The sequence below is a fragment of the Aulonocara sp. 'chitande type north' Nkhata Bay genome, linkage group LG4, assembly GCF_057382095.1.
Source record: "Aulonocara sp. 'chitande type north' Nkhata Bay isolate Kocher_YH1m ecotype deep benthic linkage group LG4, A_spYH_male_GT1.1, whole genome shotgun sequence".
Taxonomy (NCBI): domain Eukaryota; kingdom Metazoa; phylum Chordata; class Actinopteri; order Cichliformes; family Cichlidae; genus Aulonocara; species Aulonocara sp. 'chitande type north' Nkhata Bay.
The window spans coordinates 28,644,264-28,662,100 of record NC_141347.1 but is presented as its reverse complement, the minus strand read 5'-3'; the positions used below and the strand labels follow the sequence as shown (position 1 = coordinate 28,662,100).

The 17,837-nt window shown below is 41.0% G+C and overlaps 1 protein-coding gene across 6 annotated transcripts in view; it reads right to left on the bottom strand.

Annotated features, from left to right (window-relative positions):
• The window catches only part of axin1 (axin 1), a 46,523-nt gene that overhangs the window by 3,296 nt on the left and 25,390 nt on the right, over window positions 1-17,837 (bottom strand). For 4 of the 6 annotated variants that reach the window (XM_086289673.1, XM_086289675.1, XM_086289676.1 and 1 more), the window contains 8 exons: window positions 10,907-11,047; window positions 10,196-10,292; window positions 7,851-7,988; window positions 4,176-4,699; window positions 3,923-4,087; window positions 3,497-3,736; window positions 3,017-3,100; window positions 88-237 (listed from right to left, as the gene is read on the bottom strand). In XM_086289673.1, coding sequence (XP_086145799.1) covers window positions 88-237; window positions 3,017-3,100; window positions 3,497-3,736; window positions 3,923-4,087; window positions 4,176-4,699; window positions 7,851-7,988; window positions 10,196-10,292; window positions 10,907-11,047 — 1,539 coding nt within the window. The remainder of the gene's footprint in view (window positions 1-87; window positions 238-3,016; window positions 3,101-3,496; window positions 3,737-3,922; window positions 4,088-4,175; window positions 4,700-7,850; window positions 7,989-10,195; window positions 10,293-10,906; window positions 11,048-17,837) is intronic. The other 2 variants (XM_086289677.1, XM_086289678.1) reach the window with 2 other exon arrangements.

The following is a 17,837-nucleotide window of genomic DNA, read 5'->3' as shown; positions in this document are numbered from 1 at the left end:
AGAAAAAAAAATAATACAAGGTCAACTTGACTTTCTTTGATACCAGAAGACACCCCACATGTTACCCAGTAGCACCGTGAGTCTCACCTGTAATTTCCTTTCTTTGTTAGCAGTTCTTTGAACTGGCCCAGCGTGACAACCCTCCCTTTGACAGAAGTCCTGTAAGGTATCAGCTCCTCACAGAAGTAGTACGCCACAGTAATGTTTTCACATGGCTGCTTTTTAGTAGCTTTGTGTCTGAAAAGAGTAAAGAGAGGATTTTTTTTTTTAGAACATTTGAAGTTCTCTCATGTCCAAAGCTATGTAAAACATTTTTCACTTAAAAGACACACAGAGGGAAAAAAGTCTACTTTGAATAGAGTTTGCTGAGACTTAGAGTAGTGACAATTGTAAGTTACTCAAAAAAATCACAGCAATAGATGGAAGAACAGGGGGAAAAAAGACTAATTGAATTCATGGACTGGAAAGGAGGTTTACATTTTTGCTACAAACTTGATCAATTGTATAACTTGATTCAAGTTACGGAAAGTTTCAGATATAAACTGATTTTTGTCCGCAATTTATAGCCTGTGATTTCATGATGAGTCAAGGCCAATAATCACAGCTGAGAGATGTCAATGAATAAGCAGCTATCATTAGTCAACACGTTACTGTAGGAGTGCATTTACATAGCATCGCATCCATCTGGCCTCTAACAGATGGCAAAATGCAGGTGGCCGTTTTTCCATCGATCTAAACACACAGCTTTCATTATAGGATACATACATTGGTTTTGATGCATTCGTATTAATACGTCTCTGCCGCATAATTTTCTCTTTTCTGCAAGAACTGCGGATGCAAATTAAGCCTGATATTCACAATTTGCTTCCAAAATCCTCATCCTTGTGAGTCACAGCTGGTCATGCAAACACGACACGCATGCTTTTGGATTCAGTGTCACATTTACCAAAGATGTCATTATCCACCTCAAACATGCTCCCTCAAGTAAACATCCATAAATCTAGTTAGAAATCACAGAAAGATTAGAGAGAAGATACTTATGACTCCAGAATTTCTGTGAGAACCTAGCCTTTAAGCTTCTTTAATAAGACACTTCAAATAATCTAATACCAGTACACAGCACAGAGAGCATAAAAGCTTCCGAGTCTCAAAAATGAAGAAAATCGAATCTGTAGAAATCTGAGGTAAAACTGCTCTCAGCTCTGACCTCAGTAAACACTTTCCTGATGAGTTTAGAGCAGCGGTGTCAAACATATGGCCCGTGGGCCGGATATAATTGTATCAGGCGAGTGAGATAATTTCATATGTCAATTATTAATGGACCATTGGTATGTGCGAGCCGAATCTTCAGCCCTGCTGAGAATCCAGGAAGGAGTGGGACTTTGTTTTGATGGGCACACCATCCGGCCAATCACATGCAAACCTTTATGTGAAACAAGAAAGGGGGGCAGACGTTCTGAAGCCAGCCAGTATAGGCATACAGGCCAGGTACACAGAAGCAAACTCAAAAGTGTCGGGAAGAAGTGAAGAAAGGAGCAAAATGTAAAATGAGCATCATGAAGCCATTTATAATTCTTATAATTCTTAACTTGTTTGATCTGCTGCTCACCACAAACAAGCACAAGCAGACATTTTGGACTTTTAACTGTATTTTCATATTTTTTGCAGCTTTTCCTATTGATAAAACCCTCCCTTGTAGCCATTCATACTACACAAAGTAATTAAACAATAAATAATCAAATGACAGAATAGTTTCTGCTTTTCACTTTCTACTGTAGACATTTTTTTACGACTACAGCTGAAAAAAAGGACAGTCTGGGCAATGAGCTAACAGAACTTGTTTTGTAATTTTACACATTTATTTCTTACAATTTAAGTCCAAAGAGTCAAGACAGATTTCTTTCTTTGTCGCAGGAGCCTTTTCGTTATCGTGTAGAAAAACGGACATGGAATTTCTTTACACTGACAGGAAGGCGGAGTTCCACTCGTCCGGCCCACTTAAGATCAAAGTGGGCTGTATGTGTCCCGCAATGTAAAATGAGTTTGACACCTCAGGTTTAGAGGCTCCGTCATTTTGGGTCACAGTGAATAAAGTTCATTTTGTAAAATACGGCCCATCTAAAAGGACTGGTGGATTCTCCAGTTTATGCTCATGTGCTAATGAATCGTGAATAACAAGTTCAGTTTCAAAATATTAAGACGGTGATGACAAAAACGCTTTCGAAGAAAATAAGTGACAACAGTGGCTACGCCCAGCTTTTATACTGCCAGTGATGCAGGGTTTCCAGTATACGCCCCAGCCCACAGCTGTCTCACCAAAAGTATCAGAAATTCTATATTTATAATTTAGATTTATGTATAATTATAATTCCTAAATACTATTATTATTATTATCCTATTGTCCTTCATATTTTCTGTATTCCAATTTTGCTGTCATCTTTAAGTAATTTTTTTAGAGGTGCGTACTCGAGTTACGGAAAGGTCCGGTCAGTAAACGAATGCCAGACCTCGCAAATCTAACAGGAGGATTCAGGAGGTGGTGTCACGTAATCTTTCTTCCATCTGCAGTTCTCATGCTCTTCCTCATCTGGTAGGCAGCTATCAGGCAGTCAGACATCAAACAGAAATACATGTTTCTCAAATAACATCAAAAACAGATCCTTTTTGTAACACTCTAGCTAGTCTGCCGCTCCGGGAACAGAGAAAACATACACTCCTACTTCCTCTGTGACCTAATTTTTTTTTTGGTCTTCACAGAAACTAATCACCAAGAAATCTGATGATCTCAGCCTTCAAGTCTGATCAATTTATTTGTGAGCAGTTGAGGAAATGATAAACCTTAGATCATGAAAATATTCTGCCACATACAGTTAACAGTAAAACCATTGTCATTAAATCAGTAATAATCCTGCAAAAGGGCAGTACTGCAGGAAAGTGCTATTTGTCCATTATTTTCCACTGACTTAACATGTCGCACACAATGTTAAAAGCTATTTGTGGAACACAGTGGACGTACTCGGGCTCGGAGAGCTCGCTGAGCTGAGGGAACTGTACGGGCCTGACTGCTGTGCGATCCCTCTGGATCACCTCCAGCACATACCTGAGAGACCAAAAAACCCCGGTGGTTAGACACAGACCAGCTTAAAAAAAAAAAAAAAGAGGCACACGGGCTAAAGCTTTTCACTAGATAACAGGGAAAGGGCTGGCTTTCTCTTTTGTGGCTTAACTAATATATATAAATTACAGTCTGTGACATGCAAACCCTTTTCAAACCGTTTACACAAGCTTGTCTGTGCCTTTTAAATCTCTTTGTATTTCACAATATATTTGAGATTTCTATCTGCTGACAGCCAGCAATGACTTAGCTCCCAGAGCTGAAGAGGGGAGCAATTGTCACAAGTACGACAGAGCAGGGTACAGATATGGCAGAATATTATATTCTTTGGAAAAACTGAAGAACTAAACAAGTGGACATGAGTCATATCTGTTCTTTTACCTTTGCTTAGGCTGCAATGTTCCGGACTTCATCTTCTCCTCCTCGAGTCGCCGGCAAACCTCCTCCAGCTGAATGAGGGGGCTGGGAGCTGGGTTGGGCGGCATGGTGGGATCCTGGATGAAAGGGTGAGACGGCTGCACACTGTTCCGCAGCTGACCACTGATGCACGGATGCATCGACCCCGTTGAGCCGAGGCGGGATCCCTCATGTCCAACAGTCCTTTTGGACCCAGTGGTGCTCCTATGATAAAAAACATATCAGCAATTTATTTAATAAAATAAAGAAACATGCTTATTTTAGCATATTTTAGCTTTACTTGTGCACTGGTGACGTAGTGGCATTAGCACATGTCTAAAATGTTTTAGTTTTATTTAATTTAAAAAAAGGAAAAAAAATTATGTTTTCTAATAAAAGGTAATCACTGACCCATATGGGCTTCTCTTATGCTGAACCATTTCTTTCTGTCCTTCCATCAGCCACAAAAGGATCTTCTGGTTTTTCTCCATCTCCTCTCCAGGCCCCGGCATGTCATAAGGCCGCAATTCCTCACCTCTCTTTGATGCTCTTTTACACTGTGTGCCACCTCTGCCGCTGCAAAATAGAAAATAAATAACTGATAAGTAGAAAACAACAGGTATTTTTCATGTGTGAATTCAGTTTTTCTTAGTTTGTTCCTTACATGTACCCTGCATAGTCCATGGGGTTGGATCCCATGCCGTCTGCATAGCTGCGAGACTTTGATCCGTAATGACTTGACTCGGTGCTCCAGGGAAAGCTCCCATGCACATGCGTGACTAAATCAGCCTCCACCTGCTCTTTGGGCTTGCCCACGCTTGTGTGGTGGCCATGGTGTTTGTGGTGGTACAAGTGGCTAGTTTCTCCCTTGAAACCGTGTCTGGATGCATGTTTACCCTGGCCTGGCATCCCAATCCCTTTTATCCCTGGGAAACCGTCTGGTGAGCGCGACTTCGGAGAATGACGGCCGGTTCCCGGCGACTGGCAGCCCGGGGTCTTCATGACTCGCTGCACGTGGTCGTCCAAGATGCTCTCTGGGTTTTCTTCATGAGCATCTCCGACAAAAGGAGCGCTGTAGGTGTTGTCAGCATAGCGAGGGTTGTAATTCTGTGAATAAGCACCAGGGGGGAACCTGTGACTGGATAATGATGTTGCTGTGGCCATCATGACTTCGTCAGCCTCCTCTTCCTTTAGCACAAACACATATACGCACAATGTAAAAGATAAAACCTTGAAATAAAAATCTAAATAAAGATAAACACAACATATAACACAAAGTAAACACAAAAAAGGCTAACCTAATTTATAAATAATGTATATATACTCGTAGCATGGATTACAATGAATGTTTAAATCATATAGCAAAGAAATACAAAATATGTAAATGTGCATTTTATTTATTCACCAGCTGTGTTCCATGTGCACTATCAGCACAACTGATGCTATTCCACCAGGCTGCAGCTGCAGTACTTATTTCAACCTGAAGATGGCAGGTTTAACCTTAAGTTGAAATGTGTGTTCTCCTTCTTAATGCAGCAGTTTGGAGACAATCTATGAATACAACCGTTTCAGCATCCAAATAGCATATTTCTGTGGCTTCGTGTCATGACAAGCAGAATTGCTACAGCTCGAGCGCTGACTGACTGGGACAAAACTCTCTGACAGACTCGTCTCCAGGGGGATTTAAAGGGTGGGGTGCTGCAGGCTTTCATAATAGGTTTTGATAAGCAGGCACTGTAGGAAGTGCAGGACGTGCAATGTTAAACGGAAAGATTGAACGGAGAATGCCGGTCAAGAACTGCATGGTCATGTTGTTATTCCTATATGGCCCAGGATCTCACGCCTCTGTTAACAGAAATACTTTATTCTAAATGAAATACTGACATAACAAACCATCATAAAACATTACTAGATTTTTTTAATGTAAACTTCTAGGAGTGTAATGTCTCTAGAAATCCACACTTGAGCTCGAGCATTTTTATCTGATACTCGTGGTTGAAAAAATAAATCCCTATCAGAGATTACCGATCATGACAGGATCACGAATGATATATAATTTCCCCTCTTCTAACTTGTTTCCACATAATCCTTGATGTGAATGATATTTTAGCTTAGCACTAGCATGCTTCACTACTATACAATAAGGCCCCGTGGCTATTTAAACGAAGCAGCATTAAGCAAAGGGCAGATTTACATGAGCACTTTAAAACTATTTCTCCACCTATTCAAACACATGTTGTTTACACCAAACCAAAATGAGCACCTATTTACAACAACGGCTCTTGACTTGTGGTTAAAACTGATGACACAGTCATCATGTAATCCTACTGCCCCCTGTAATCTCAACAGTCATGCCAGTAGGTTGTCCAGGGTGACAGTAAAGACCTTAAGCATTCAGTTTTACCCTGATAATAATATATTCATCATAATTTCCCGGGGAAATTTGGATAAAGAGAAAACATTTTATTGTAGGTGGAGAAATGAGCACCATACGCCTTTTATTTTGCCTCCTGTATAAAGGTGGGAACATTTTGGCAGAGAAAGAAGGTAAAGGAGAGAATATGTATATATGGAAAGACAGATTTTACTTTTCATTTTTAACCAGCACAAGCTCAAACCTTTCATGCCAGCTATGTCAATAATTAAATCAACCTTCAATAGATCTCCACATGCCAAACCATCTTTTGAGCGCTGCCTCTGTGCTCGCCATCCTCTTACTCCAACTGTGTGAAAAGGAAACTCAGCCTGTTCATACACGCAGTTAACTTTCTCATGCCCACGGCTTTCTTAGATGCAGCTGTATTGCAAAATATGACCCATGCAGCCAAGTATTTTTTGGCAAGTTTTTAAGTAATTGATGTTTCTTTACATCTCCGCGTTCCATCCGGATATCTGCGCTAGCCGAGCCCACAAAATCCACACAGAACAATGAAGAAGAGACGAGCAGATATTTCGAGGAATCAATGAGAGCCCTGCTCACAATCTTTTGCCGATAATTTGCTTACTCCGTACAATAATTACATTATGTGAAGTCCTAATCAAATTTTGTGCAGAATGCATGACGGAGCTGTGGAAAGCTGAAAAGTTGCATTGTCATGGAATCAGATTTTGGATTTTTTAACAAGATGGCACACCCTTAAAAATCTAATTTTATGCTACAGACACCATAACTATATCACATTTTACTGCTTCTGATATCCTCATTTACAAGCTAAAACCCAAGCTCACATTTCCAAAGTATTACTTGATGAATGGCGTCCTCCCTCCCGTTTCCACAGGCCAAACCTTCAGCTGCGTGATGGCACCTTCTTTCCTTTCATAGCTACCCACATAAATTGCCTGCCTTGAGACTTAATATTTGGCACCGTACACTGAGGGAGATTTCATTTGTGGTTTCAGGAACCATTTCATCAACATTCAAGTGACATCAAACAGGCGGCTCACTGTTCCAGGCTTACAAGTGGCGGAATGTGCAGGTGCTCCATCTGATTCACAGACAAAGCCAGATTGCTGACAGGCCAAGGACAGAATTCTCCAAGTGATTCATAATGTTTTTTATTCCCTATTCAAATGGTTGGCCTCATTAATTTCATTAAGGCCAGGTGGATTTAAGTCTCCTTTGTTACTGAAGACTTAAAGCTCAACGGCCGAGCACACACCTCACAGTCTGGCTCAGAAATAAGCATCGGTAGAATCTACTGTTACACTTCAACCAGCAATCTGCTTTTCAATAAGCTTTCACAATCTATTCAAGTATTCTTTTATTAAAGTAAACCAAACTTAGTAAATTGGGAAAACAGAGCTCTTTGATTTTACCATTTGCACTGTGAGGACTTTAAATGTGATCTTTAAAACCAGCCCTTCATGTTGCAATCACAAACAATCTCTGACTCAAGCTTTGCAAATGAAAAAAATGTTTTAAGTTTAGTTCTTTAGGTCACTGTACTGCATTTTTCATTATTAGCTGACATATTACTGATGATATAGCAAATAAAAAAGAATTGTTCCTTTGCCCCAAAGCATTTTTAACTTTAGGAACTCATACTTTAATTTCCCCTATCCCCTCATCACTAAAATTCTTCAGTTGTGTTACACAGTAGTAGCAATATTCAGCTCCTAACACTTCCTCACATGACTTGAATGTGTAACCAGTAGCTCTGCACTGTTGAGACTATATTAGAGGTCATTCAGTGAACACGTGATTCCATTGAGCCTGAACCTCTGTAGAAACCGCTAAAGGATGCTTCTTATTCATATAAATTAGGCAGAATTAACAAAATATAGCTTCTGATTGTTCTTTCAATAGTATACGCTTCTTCAGAAAACAGAGAGAACATACCAACTGTACTCTCTTCAGTCGTTCCTCTAGTTTCTCCTGAGCCTCCCTCTCTTTCAGTACGCCCTCCAGTCTCCTGATCAGCTCTGCAGCAAACCTTTCTGGCTCCACGTGTATATCCTTTGGAATCCGGTTTGGGCGCTGGAGAAAGAAATGTCAAAATGTAAGCACTGCTGCATTACTGTCAAAGCCACTTCAGCAGTCCCAGGATGTTTTCCCACCTTGGCCTCCAACATCCTTTCAGCAATCACATTAAAGTGCTTAAACATAAGCAGGAAGACATTAAACTAGATGGTGTTGAGTGTTAAAAACACCAAAGGGATAATAAATTTAAGTATTAGCAAATGTGCCACAACTTTACCACTAAATATCACTAAAGCTGATGGGCTTTTTTTCAGTATGCTTCATTCACTGCTGTAAAATACTCTTAACCTTGCAAGTCTGAGTATTTGCTCAAGACTGATTGGTGTGAACCATGAAAAACCTTAAAATAAGTATTAACAGTAATTATTTCTGAAGATGTGGGTTTGCTCCCCAGCAGTAGGGACTCACCAGTTTGGTATCTGAATCATTTAGTCTTCAATTCAGTTAATAATATTTCATTGACAAGTGTCTTGCCATATTGTACAAAGAACTTTTACAGAAGAATATCAGGGCAGCACAACCTTAGGAGAGGTTGACTAATGGAAAAAGACAATGACAGAAAGAACATAAGTATGAATGACAAGACGTTAATCTTATTGAAGTTTTAAGGCATGAACTAAAAATATTAATGATAATTTTAATGAGCTAAAACTGTTTTGTTGGAATAAAATGGCACAAAATTATTGTTTGTGCTGCTTAAGGAGGTTCTCTGACATAAAAGTAAGATAAGATAACTCTTAATTGTCATTGCACAGTCATACCTCGTACAATAACACAACGAAATTGGAAAACTGTCCCATGTCGGCACTAAACACAAAAAAAAAAAACACAACACAGTAAACCTTAAAGTGCAAAAAAAAGATATGAATAATAAATTAAAGAATGAATGTTCATTGTGCATTATTGCCCCCCCCACAAAAATAGCTAATCAGGTCAGCTGTTAGCACTGATTAGGGCTATTGCCTAAAGCAGGAATGCTTGGTCCCTACAGTGAGGGGGATCCACCAGAGCTGTTATGCTGTGGGAGCATTTTTCTGGCATAGCTGGGCCCAACTAGACCCCTGCTTTTCCGGGTGTTCGTCTTTCATGTCTGTCATGATGGAAGTAGTCTGCTGAATTGAAAGACAGTCATGCGTAGGTCTTGTGGGGGTTGGGATGAATATCAAAATGATGTAAAACATATGCTACTGCTTTTACCATAGGCATATTTAAACCTTGTTAACCGACTGCAGATTTAACACACCACAGTCACAAAAACTCTAAATGGAGGCTTTGGGAGAACTGTCCAGTAGAGTTCCTGGGACCTCGAGAATTAACACCAATGAGCACTAAAGCTGTTGTGCCAGCATTCATTAGCCCAACACCTTAGAAAGACAGTTAATGTTGTTTTTTGTTCTTTTAAATAAGGTTTTAAATAATATTAAGTACTGCATGATTTCCTTCCACTTTTCCACCACTTTAATTTATTTCCTTGTTTGATTGCTTTTTTAGTGTACCTACCTTTAAGTATTTGTATGTTAATATAATTACATTGTCATTTCAAATAAAATAAATTCTACTGAAATTCTACTTAATTACACAGGAACTGCAACTTTAGTCTTGGGATTTTTTGTAAAGTGTACAATTTCTTCTCCTGTCAGTGTATGCAATTACACTGCAATCTTACCTATTCAAACTGTGCCCCCGATTTGAATCCAGTAAGTGCAAAAATAACTTGACAAGAGACTCTTCTTTAAACATATTTAAAACATAATCTCTGTTTTTTCTTATTAAAAAAAAACTGAAGAGTAATTTGTTAGGGGTAGAGATTTGGGCTCTTCTATATAGTCAATTCTTACATCTTAATGAGAGGCTGGATGAGGCATTTTAATTTGACGCTTTACTCCAAGGCCTAATTAGAGCTCGAGTTTCCTACCAAGAGAGAGCAGGAGCTGCAGAGGGAGGCATCAGGCTGTCACAGGGAAAGGTTCATGTCTACTAGGCTTCAAGCGCACGCAGCTTAGGAAAGCATCAAGCTGCATTTAGACAGACTACTCTTTCACCATCAGCTATTCTTATACTCCATCACAGGACCCCGCGACACAGCAGAGCTTAAATATGCACATCTCCAATGGCGGAGCAGAAAAAAATAAGCCAGGAACCGACAGCTAAAGATGTCGAGGCAGAAATGGAGAGAAAAGGGAAATAACCCATGAATAACTCACTGGAATATGAGGTAGTGGCACTAGCCCATTTGCTCTGGCACTTTCATGCATCTCGCGGCGATGCTGCTTGCGGTATCTGTAGGGTGGAACCCCGTCTCTGGAATTAAACAAAGACATTTTCATAAAACATGCTCATGAATAAACAACAGAGGCAGCTTTGAAGTTGAAAGCTTTTCACAGAATTTGTTCCTAAAATGAACACCTAGATAGTGATTAATTCGTAAAGCAGGACAGGTATGCTCACAGGCTAATAGTGTCCCTTCTGCACAAGCGGCGTTGCACATTATGGTCACATATCACATGCAGAAGAGTGTCATTTTATATGATATTACTCATTCTGGGGTTTTTTTCCTGTTCTGGAAGTCCTGGATCAGTTAGCTGATAACAGCCTCTAATCCATTCAGCTTCAAAAACATTTTTGTGCAGTTGTGCATGCTTTGAAGCTTCGTTGGCTGAATTCCCCAGTGTCATATCTGCAACTAAAAGTCTTTATTTTGCATATCTTCATTCAAAAGCACACAACTGGCAATGACTTAAAAACACTGAAATCCAAGTTGCACTAAAATATATACTATTCCCACATATAATAGGATCCTGTCTATTTTATTGGTGAAGGTAAAACTGTCATTCCCCTAAAAGTTGTAACCTGCATAGCCTGTTTTAACTGGTACAACTGTGTGTGAAATGTTTGGATGAAGCCAAAATACATACACACTGCTGTCTGTAAGGGAAATGGTGTCTGCGTCACTGGACATGCTCTGTTGCTCACTGTCATTGGCGCTGGTGGCAGGAGCCATAACATGGCCAGTGTTGACGTAGTACGGGTTGATTGTCTCCCGACATGGTGCATGCCTGGAAAAATGAGGGGAAAAAAAGAAAGAAGAAAAAAACAAAAAACAGGACATGGTGACAAAAGGGTAACAAACAGAAGTAGACCAAGATATGAAAGGCATCCTCAAGTTTTTTGGATGATTTCTAAGGTAGTTAACATACCAACATAAACAAGATTAGAAATGCTACATCTTGTAAAACACCAGCCTTCAGGCCAAGAATCAGTTGAACTGAGTGCATTAATGAGAAGTCAGTTTTGTTTTGTTTTTTGTGCAGTATAGGCAGCAGTGTGCTGTCTTCACAACTTTGAAGCAAAGAATAAAGGAGCAGAGGACATACAATTTGCATATAAAAACAAATCAATACATGAATGAATATTTGTTGATTGATTGATATTTAGGGCCCGAGCACCGAGAGTGCGAAGGCCCTATTGTATCTGCTCCGTTTCTTATTATTATTATTATTATTATTATTATTATTATTAGGGCCCGAGCACTGAGAGTGCGAAGGCCCTATTGTATCTGCTCCGTTTCTTATTATTATTATTATTATTATTATTATTATTATTAGGGCCCGAGCACTGACAGTGCGAAGGCCCTATTGTAATTGCTCTGTTTATTATTAGGGCCCGAGCACTGAGAGTGCGAAGGCCCTATTGTATCTGCTCCGTTTCTTATTATTATTATTATTATTATTATTATTATTATTATTATTCAGGCGAAACAAGGGCCTTTTTGAGGGCCTAAACATGCTCAAAAACTCATGAAATTTTGCACACATGCCAGGTCTGGTGAAAAATTTTGTATTTTAATGGTTTTACATATGAGCACTGGGAAATGGCTCTACAGCGCCACCTATGCCTTGTTAAATGCAGCCCTACGACCACATCGTTTGAGCTACATGTATGAAATTTGGCACACATGTGTATCATGCCAAGACGAACAAAAAAGTCTGTGGGCCCATTGACGCAAACCCAACAGGAAGTCCGCCATTTGGAAGAGAAGGTGACATTTTGGCTCTAATTTTGCCATTTCCATGCCTCGAACTTTTGCGAACTCCTCCTTGGGGTTTCATTTCATAACCTTCAAATTTGGACAGTGTCAACTACACCCTTGTGCCATGTTAAATTGCGGAGCTTTTGAGTTTTCACAATACTATGAGGCCGTGGCGCCATGGCGAATTTCGATGACTCGCCATGAAAATCTTATTGCCTCTCATTTTGTCATACATTTTCTGACCTTGACCAAAGTGAACACATATGATAAGGCTCCACCCCTGAACATATTTCAACTGCCATATTTGACACCAGGGACAGCGCCACCTAGTGGGAACAGGAAATGTCATGTTTTACACTTTGGGGTACAGTATAGTGATGGGTGACACCTGCAGCCTCAAATTTCTCCAGGAAAGCCTTAAGGAGTTGGTCTTGGGTTACCGTGAAAACTGTGACTTTTCGCAAAAGGGTGTGACCCCAGCAGCATGGCGAACTTTGATGTCACGCCATGAAGAAACAAATTAGTATAACTCAATGAAATCCAGTCTGATCAGTACCAGACTTTACAGGCATGATGTCAGACCCGCCCTGAACAGATTGACGTGCCCATTGTCGGAAATACGGACAGCGCCACCTAGTGGCCACAGGAAATGTCATGGCTTTAATTTTGTTGTACTGATTTTCACAGGTTCATCGTGGCCACCTCAAAAGCGGTGAATATCACCATCAGTCCCTCGTGATGCTTCAGTGCAAAAATTGTGACTTTACACTGAACGGCGCACCCTGGTGGCAACGCGGTTCAACATGAAAGATGAAGTGGCTTTTGAGGGGCTTGGAAAGTTTATAGAGGCTTTAAATTTGGCACACACCCCCAAATGTATGAAGGCTTTGTTGTCATGTGATCATTTTCATTGAATAGCGCGAAATTGCTCCACAGCGCCCCCTACAAAGATTCAAAATATCAGCCCCTACTCTGTGTTTTATCTATGAGTCTGAAACTTGGTAAGCTCATGGAAGATATTAAGATGTACAAAAAAGTCTCTTGGAGCAATATCCCAAATCCAACAGGAAGTCAGCCATTTTAAAGTTAATGTGTAATTTTGGCGACATTTTCCCATCTTTTCAGGCACCGTACTTTGACGAACTCCTCCAAGGGATTTCATCAGATTGGACCGATCTGCAGTTTGTGGAATCTAAAGACCTTTGTGATGTTAAATTGCAAAGCTTTTTACGTCCAGGGAAACGGGGTGGTTATGGCGGCACTTAGAGTTTCAATCACTCGCCAAAAAGCAGTAATCTGCTGTCACTCAAAAACACAATGTCCAATCTCTCCCAAACGTCTCAGGTGTGATGAGACTCGAGCTTGGAAGTGTTTGTTATGCCATTTGTACATAATGGTTAGAGCGCCACCTAGTGGAACGACTAACTAATCATAAATGAATGAGTTGAAATGTTAGCTGGTGGTTAAATGCATGAATTCCATCAATGTGACATCACATCGGACGTGCTGGTTTTAGGTGTTGGGCGTGGCTCGACGCGCCGGGGGTGCGAGGGCCCTCATAACGCTGCTTGCAGCTTTAATTATTATTATTATTATTATTATTATTATTCCGGCAAATGAATTGGCCGTTTGAGGGCCTAAACATACTCGAAAACTCATGAAATTTTGCACACGCGTCAGGTCTGGTGAAAATTTACGTATTTTAATGTTCCCAGACATGGCCAGGGAAAATTAGCTCAGTAGCGCCACCTAGAAAAATGAAAAACGCAAGCCCCCGGTATGGGTATGACCTACACGTTCGAAAGTCGGTACACCTATATAACGTTCAGAGTCGAACAAAAAAGTCTATTATGGCAATGTCCTAAACCCAACAGGAAGTCCGCCATTTTGGATTGAAGGTGACATTTTGGGTCTGATTTTACCGTTTCCATGCCTTGTACTTTAACGAACTCCTCCTTGGGATTTGGTCCTATAAACTTCAAATTTGGACAGTGTCAACTACACCCTTGTGCCATGTTAAATTGCGGAGCTTTTGAGTTTTCACAATACTATGAGGCCGTGGCGCCATGGCGAATTTCGATGACTCGCCATCAAAATCTTATTGCCTCTCATTCTGTCATACATGTTCCGATCTGGACCAAAGAGCACACATATGATAAGGCTCCACCCCTGAACATATTTCAACTGCCATATTTGACATCAAGGACAGCGCCACCTAGTGGGAACAGGAAATGTCATGTTTTACACTTTGGGGTACAGTATAGTGATGGGTGACATCTGCAGCCTCAAATTTCTCCAGGAAAGCCTTAAGGAGTTGGTCTTGGGTTACAGTGAAAACTGTGACTTTTCGCAAAAGGGTGTGACCCCAGCAGCATGGCGAACTTTGATGTCACGCCATGAAGAAACAAATTAGTATAACTCAATGAAATCCAGTCTGATCAGTACCAGACTTTACAGGCATGATGTCAGACCCGCCCTGAACAGATTGATGTGCCCATTGTCGGAAATACGGACAGCGCCACCTAGTGGCAACAGGAAATGTCATGGCTTTAATTTTGTTGTACTGATTTTCACAGGTTCATCGTGGCCACCTCAAAAGCGGAGAATATCACCATCAGTCCCTCATGATGCTTCAGTGCAAAAATTGTGACTTTAAACTGAACGGCGCACCCTGGTGGCAACGCGGTCCACCATGAAAGATGAAGTGGCTTTTGAGGGGCTTTGAAAGTTTATAGAGGCTTGAAATTTGGCACACACCTCCAATGTGATGAAGGCTTTGTTGTTATGTGATCATTTTCATTGAATAGCGCAAAATGGCTCCACAGCGCCCCCTACAATATTTCAAAATATCAGCCCCTGCTCTTTGTTTTATGTATGATTCTGAAACCTGGTAAGCTTATAGGAGATATCAAGATGTACAAAAAAGTCTCTTGGTGCAATATCCCAAATCCAACAGGAAGTCAGCCATTTTAAAATTAATGTGCAATTTTGGCAACATTTTCCCCTCTTTTCAGGCACCCTTCTTTGACGAACTCCTCCAAGGGATTTCATCAGATTGATGCGATCTCCTGTGTGTGGAATCTAAAGACCTTTGTGATGTTAAATTGCGAAGGTTTTTACGTTCAGGGAAACGGGGTGGTCATGGCGGCACGTAGAGTTTCAATCACTCGCCAAAAAGCAGTAATCTGCTGTCACTCAAAGACACAATGTCCAATCTCTCCCAAAGCTCATAGGCGTGATGAGACTCGAGCTCGGAAATGTTTGTTATGCCATTTGTACATGATGGTTAGAGCGCCACCTAGTGGAACGACTAACTAATCATGAATGAATGAGTTGAAATGTTAGCTGGTGGTTAAATGCATGAATTCCATCAATGTGACATGAGATCGGACGTGCTGGTTTTAGGTGTTGGGCGTGGCTCGACGCGCCGGGGGTGCGAGGGCCCTCATAACGCTGCTTGCAGCTTTAATTATTATTATTATTATTATTATTCACCCCAAACAAGGGCCTTTTTGAGGGCCTAAACATGCTCAAAAACTCATGAAATTTTGCACACATGCCAGGTCTGGTGAAAAATTTTGTATTTTAATGGTTTTACTTATGAGCACTGGGAAATGGCTCTAGAGCGCCACCTATGCCTTGTTAAATGCAGCCCTACGACCACATGGTTTGAGCTACATGTATGAAATTTGGCACACATGTGTATCATTCCAAGACGAACAAAAAAGTCTGTGGGCCCATTGACGCAAACCCAACAGGAAGTCCGCCATTTGGAAGAGAAGGTGACATTTTGGCTCTAATTTTGCCATTTCCATGCCTCGAACTTTAACGAACTCCTCCTTGGGATTTGGTCGTATAAGCTTCAAATTTGGACAGTGTCAACTACACCCTTGTGCCATGTTAAATTGCGGAGCTTTTGAGTTTTCACAATACTATGAGGCCGTGGCGCCATGGCGAATTTCAATGACTCGCCATGAAAATCTTATTGCCTCTCATTTTGTCATACATTTTCTGACCTTGACCAAAGAGCACACATATGATAAGGCTCCAGCCCTGAACATATTTCAACTGCCATATTTGACATCAAGGACAGCGCCACCTAGTGGGAACAGGAAATGTCATGTTTTACACTTTGGGGTACAGTATAGTGATGGGTGACATCTGCAGCCTCAAATTTCTCCAGGAAAGCCTTAAGGAGTTGGTCTTGGGTTACAGTGAAAACTGTGAGTTTTCGCGAAAGGGTGTGACCCCAGCAGCATGGCGAACTTTGATGTCACGCCATGAAGAAACAAATTAGTATAACTCAATGAAATCCAGTCTGATCAGTACCAGACTTTACAGGCATGATGTCAGACCCGCCCTGAAAAGATTGATGTGCCCATTGTCGGAAATACGGACAGCGCCACCTAGTGGCAACAGGAAATGTCATGGCTTTAACTTTGTTGTACTGATTTTCACAGGTTGATCGTGGCCACCTCAAAAGCGGTGAATATCACCATCAGTCCCTCGTGATGCTTCAGTGCAAAAATTGTGACTTTAAACTGAACGGCGCACCCTGGTGGCAACGCGGTTCATCATGAAAGATGAAGTGGCTTTTGAGGGGCTTGGAAAGTTTATAGAGGCTTGAAATTTGGCACACACCTCCAAATGGATGAAGGCTTTGTTGTCATGTAACCATTTTCCTTGAATAGCGCAAAATGGCTCCACAGCGCCCCCTACAATATTTCAAAACATCAGCCCCTGCTCTGTGTTTTATCTATGAGTCTGACACTTGGTAAGCTTGTGTAAGATATCAAGATGTACAAAAAAGTCTCTTGGAGCAATATCCCAAATCCAACAGGAAGTCAGCCATTTGAAAATTAATGTGTAATTTTGATGACATTTTCCCCCCCTTTTCAGGCCTCATACTTTGACGAACTCCTCCAAGGGATTTCATCATATTGAAGCATTCTTCAGTGTGTAGAATCTAAAGACCTTTGTGATGTTAAATTGCGAAGCTTTTTCCGTTCAGGGAAACGGGGTGGTCATGGCGGCACGTAGAGTTTCAATCACTCGCAAAAAGCAGTAATCTGCTGTCACTAAAAAACACAATGTCCAATCTCTCCCAAAGGTCGCAGGTGTGATGAGACTCGAGCTTGGAAATGTTTGTTATGCTATTTGTTAATAATGGTTAGAGCGCCACCTAGTGGCATGACTATAATCCTGGTTGAATAAGATGAAATGTTAGCTGGTGATTAAAAGCATGAAATCCATCAATGTGACATCACATCGGACGTGCCGGTTTGAGGTGTTGGCAGTGGCTCGACGTGCCGGGGGTGCGAGGGCCCTCATAACGCTGCTTGCAGCTTTAATTATTAGGGCCCGAGCACTGAGAGTGCGAAGGCCCTATTGTATCTGCTCCGTTTCTTATTATTATTATTATTATTATTATTAGGGCCCGAGCACCGAGAGTGCGAAGGCCCTATTGTATCTGCTCCGTTTCTTATTATTAGGGCCCGAGCACCGAGAGTGCGAAGGCCCTATTGTATCTGCTCCGTTTCTTATTATTATTATTATTATTAGGGCCCGAGCACTGAGAGTGCGAAGGCCCTATTGTATCTGCTCCGTTTCTTATTATTATTATTATTATTATTATTATTCACCCCAAACAAGGGCCTTTTTGAGGGCCTAAACATGCTCAAAAACTCATGAAATTTTGCACACATGCCAGGTTTGGTGAAAAATTTTGTATTTTAATGGTTTTACATATGAGCACTGGGAAATGGCTCTACAGCGCCACCTATGCCTTGTTAAATGCAGCCCTACGACCACATCGT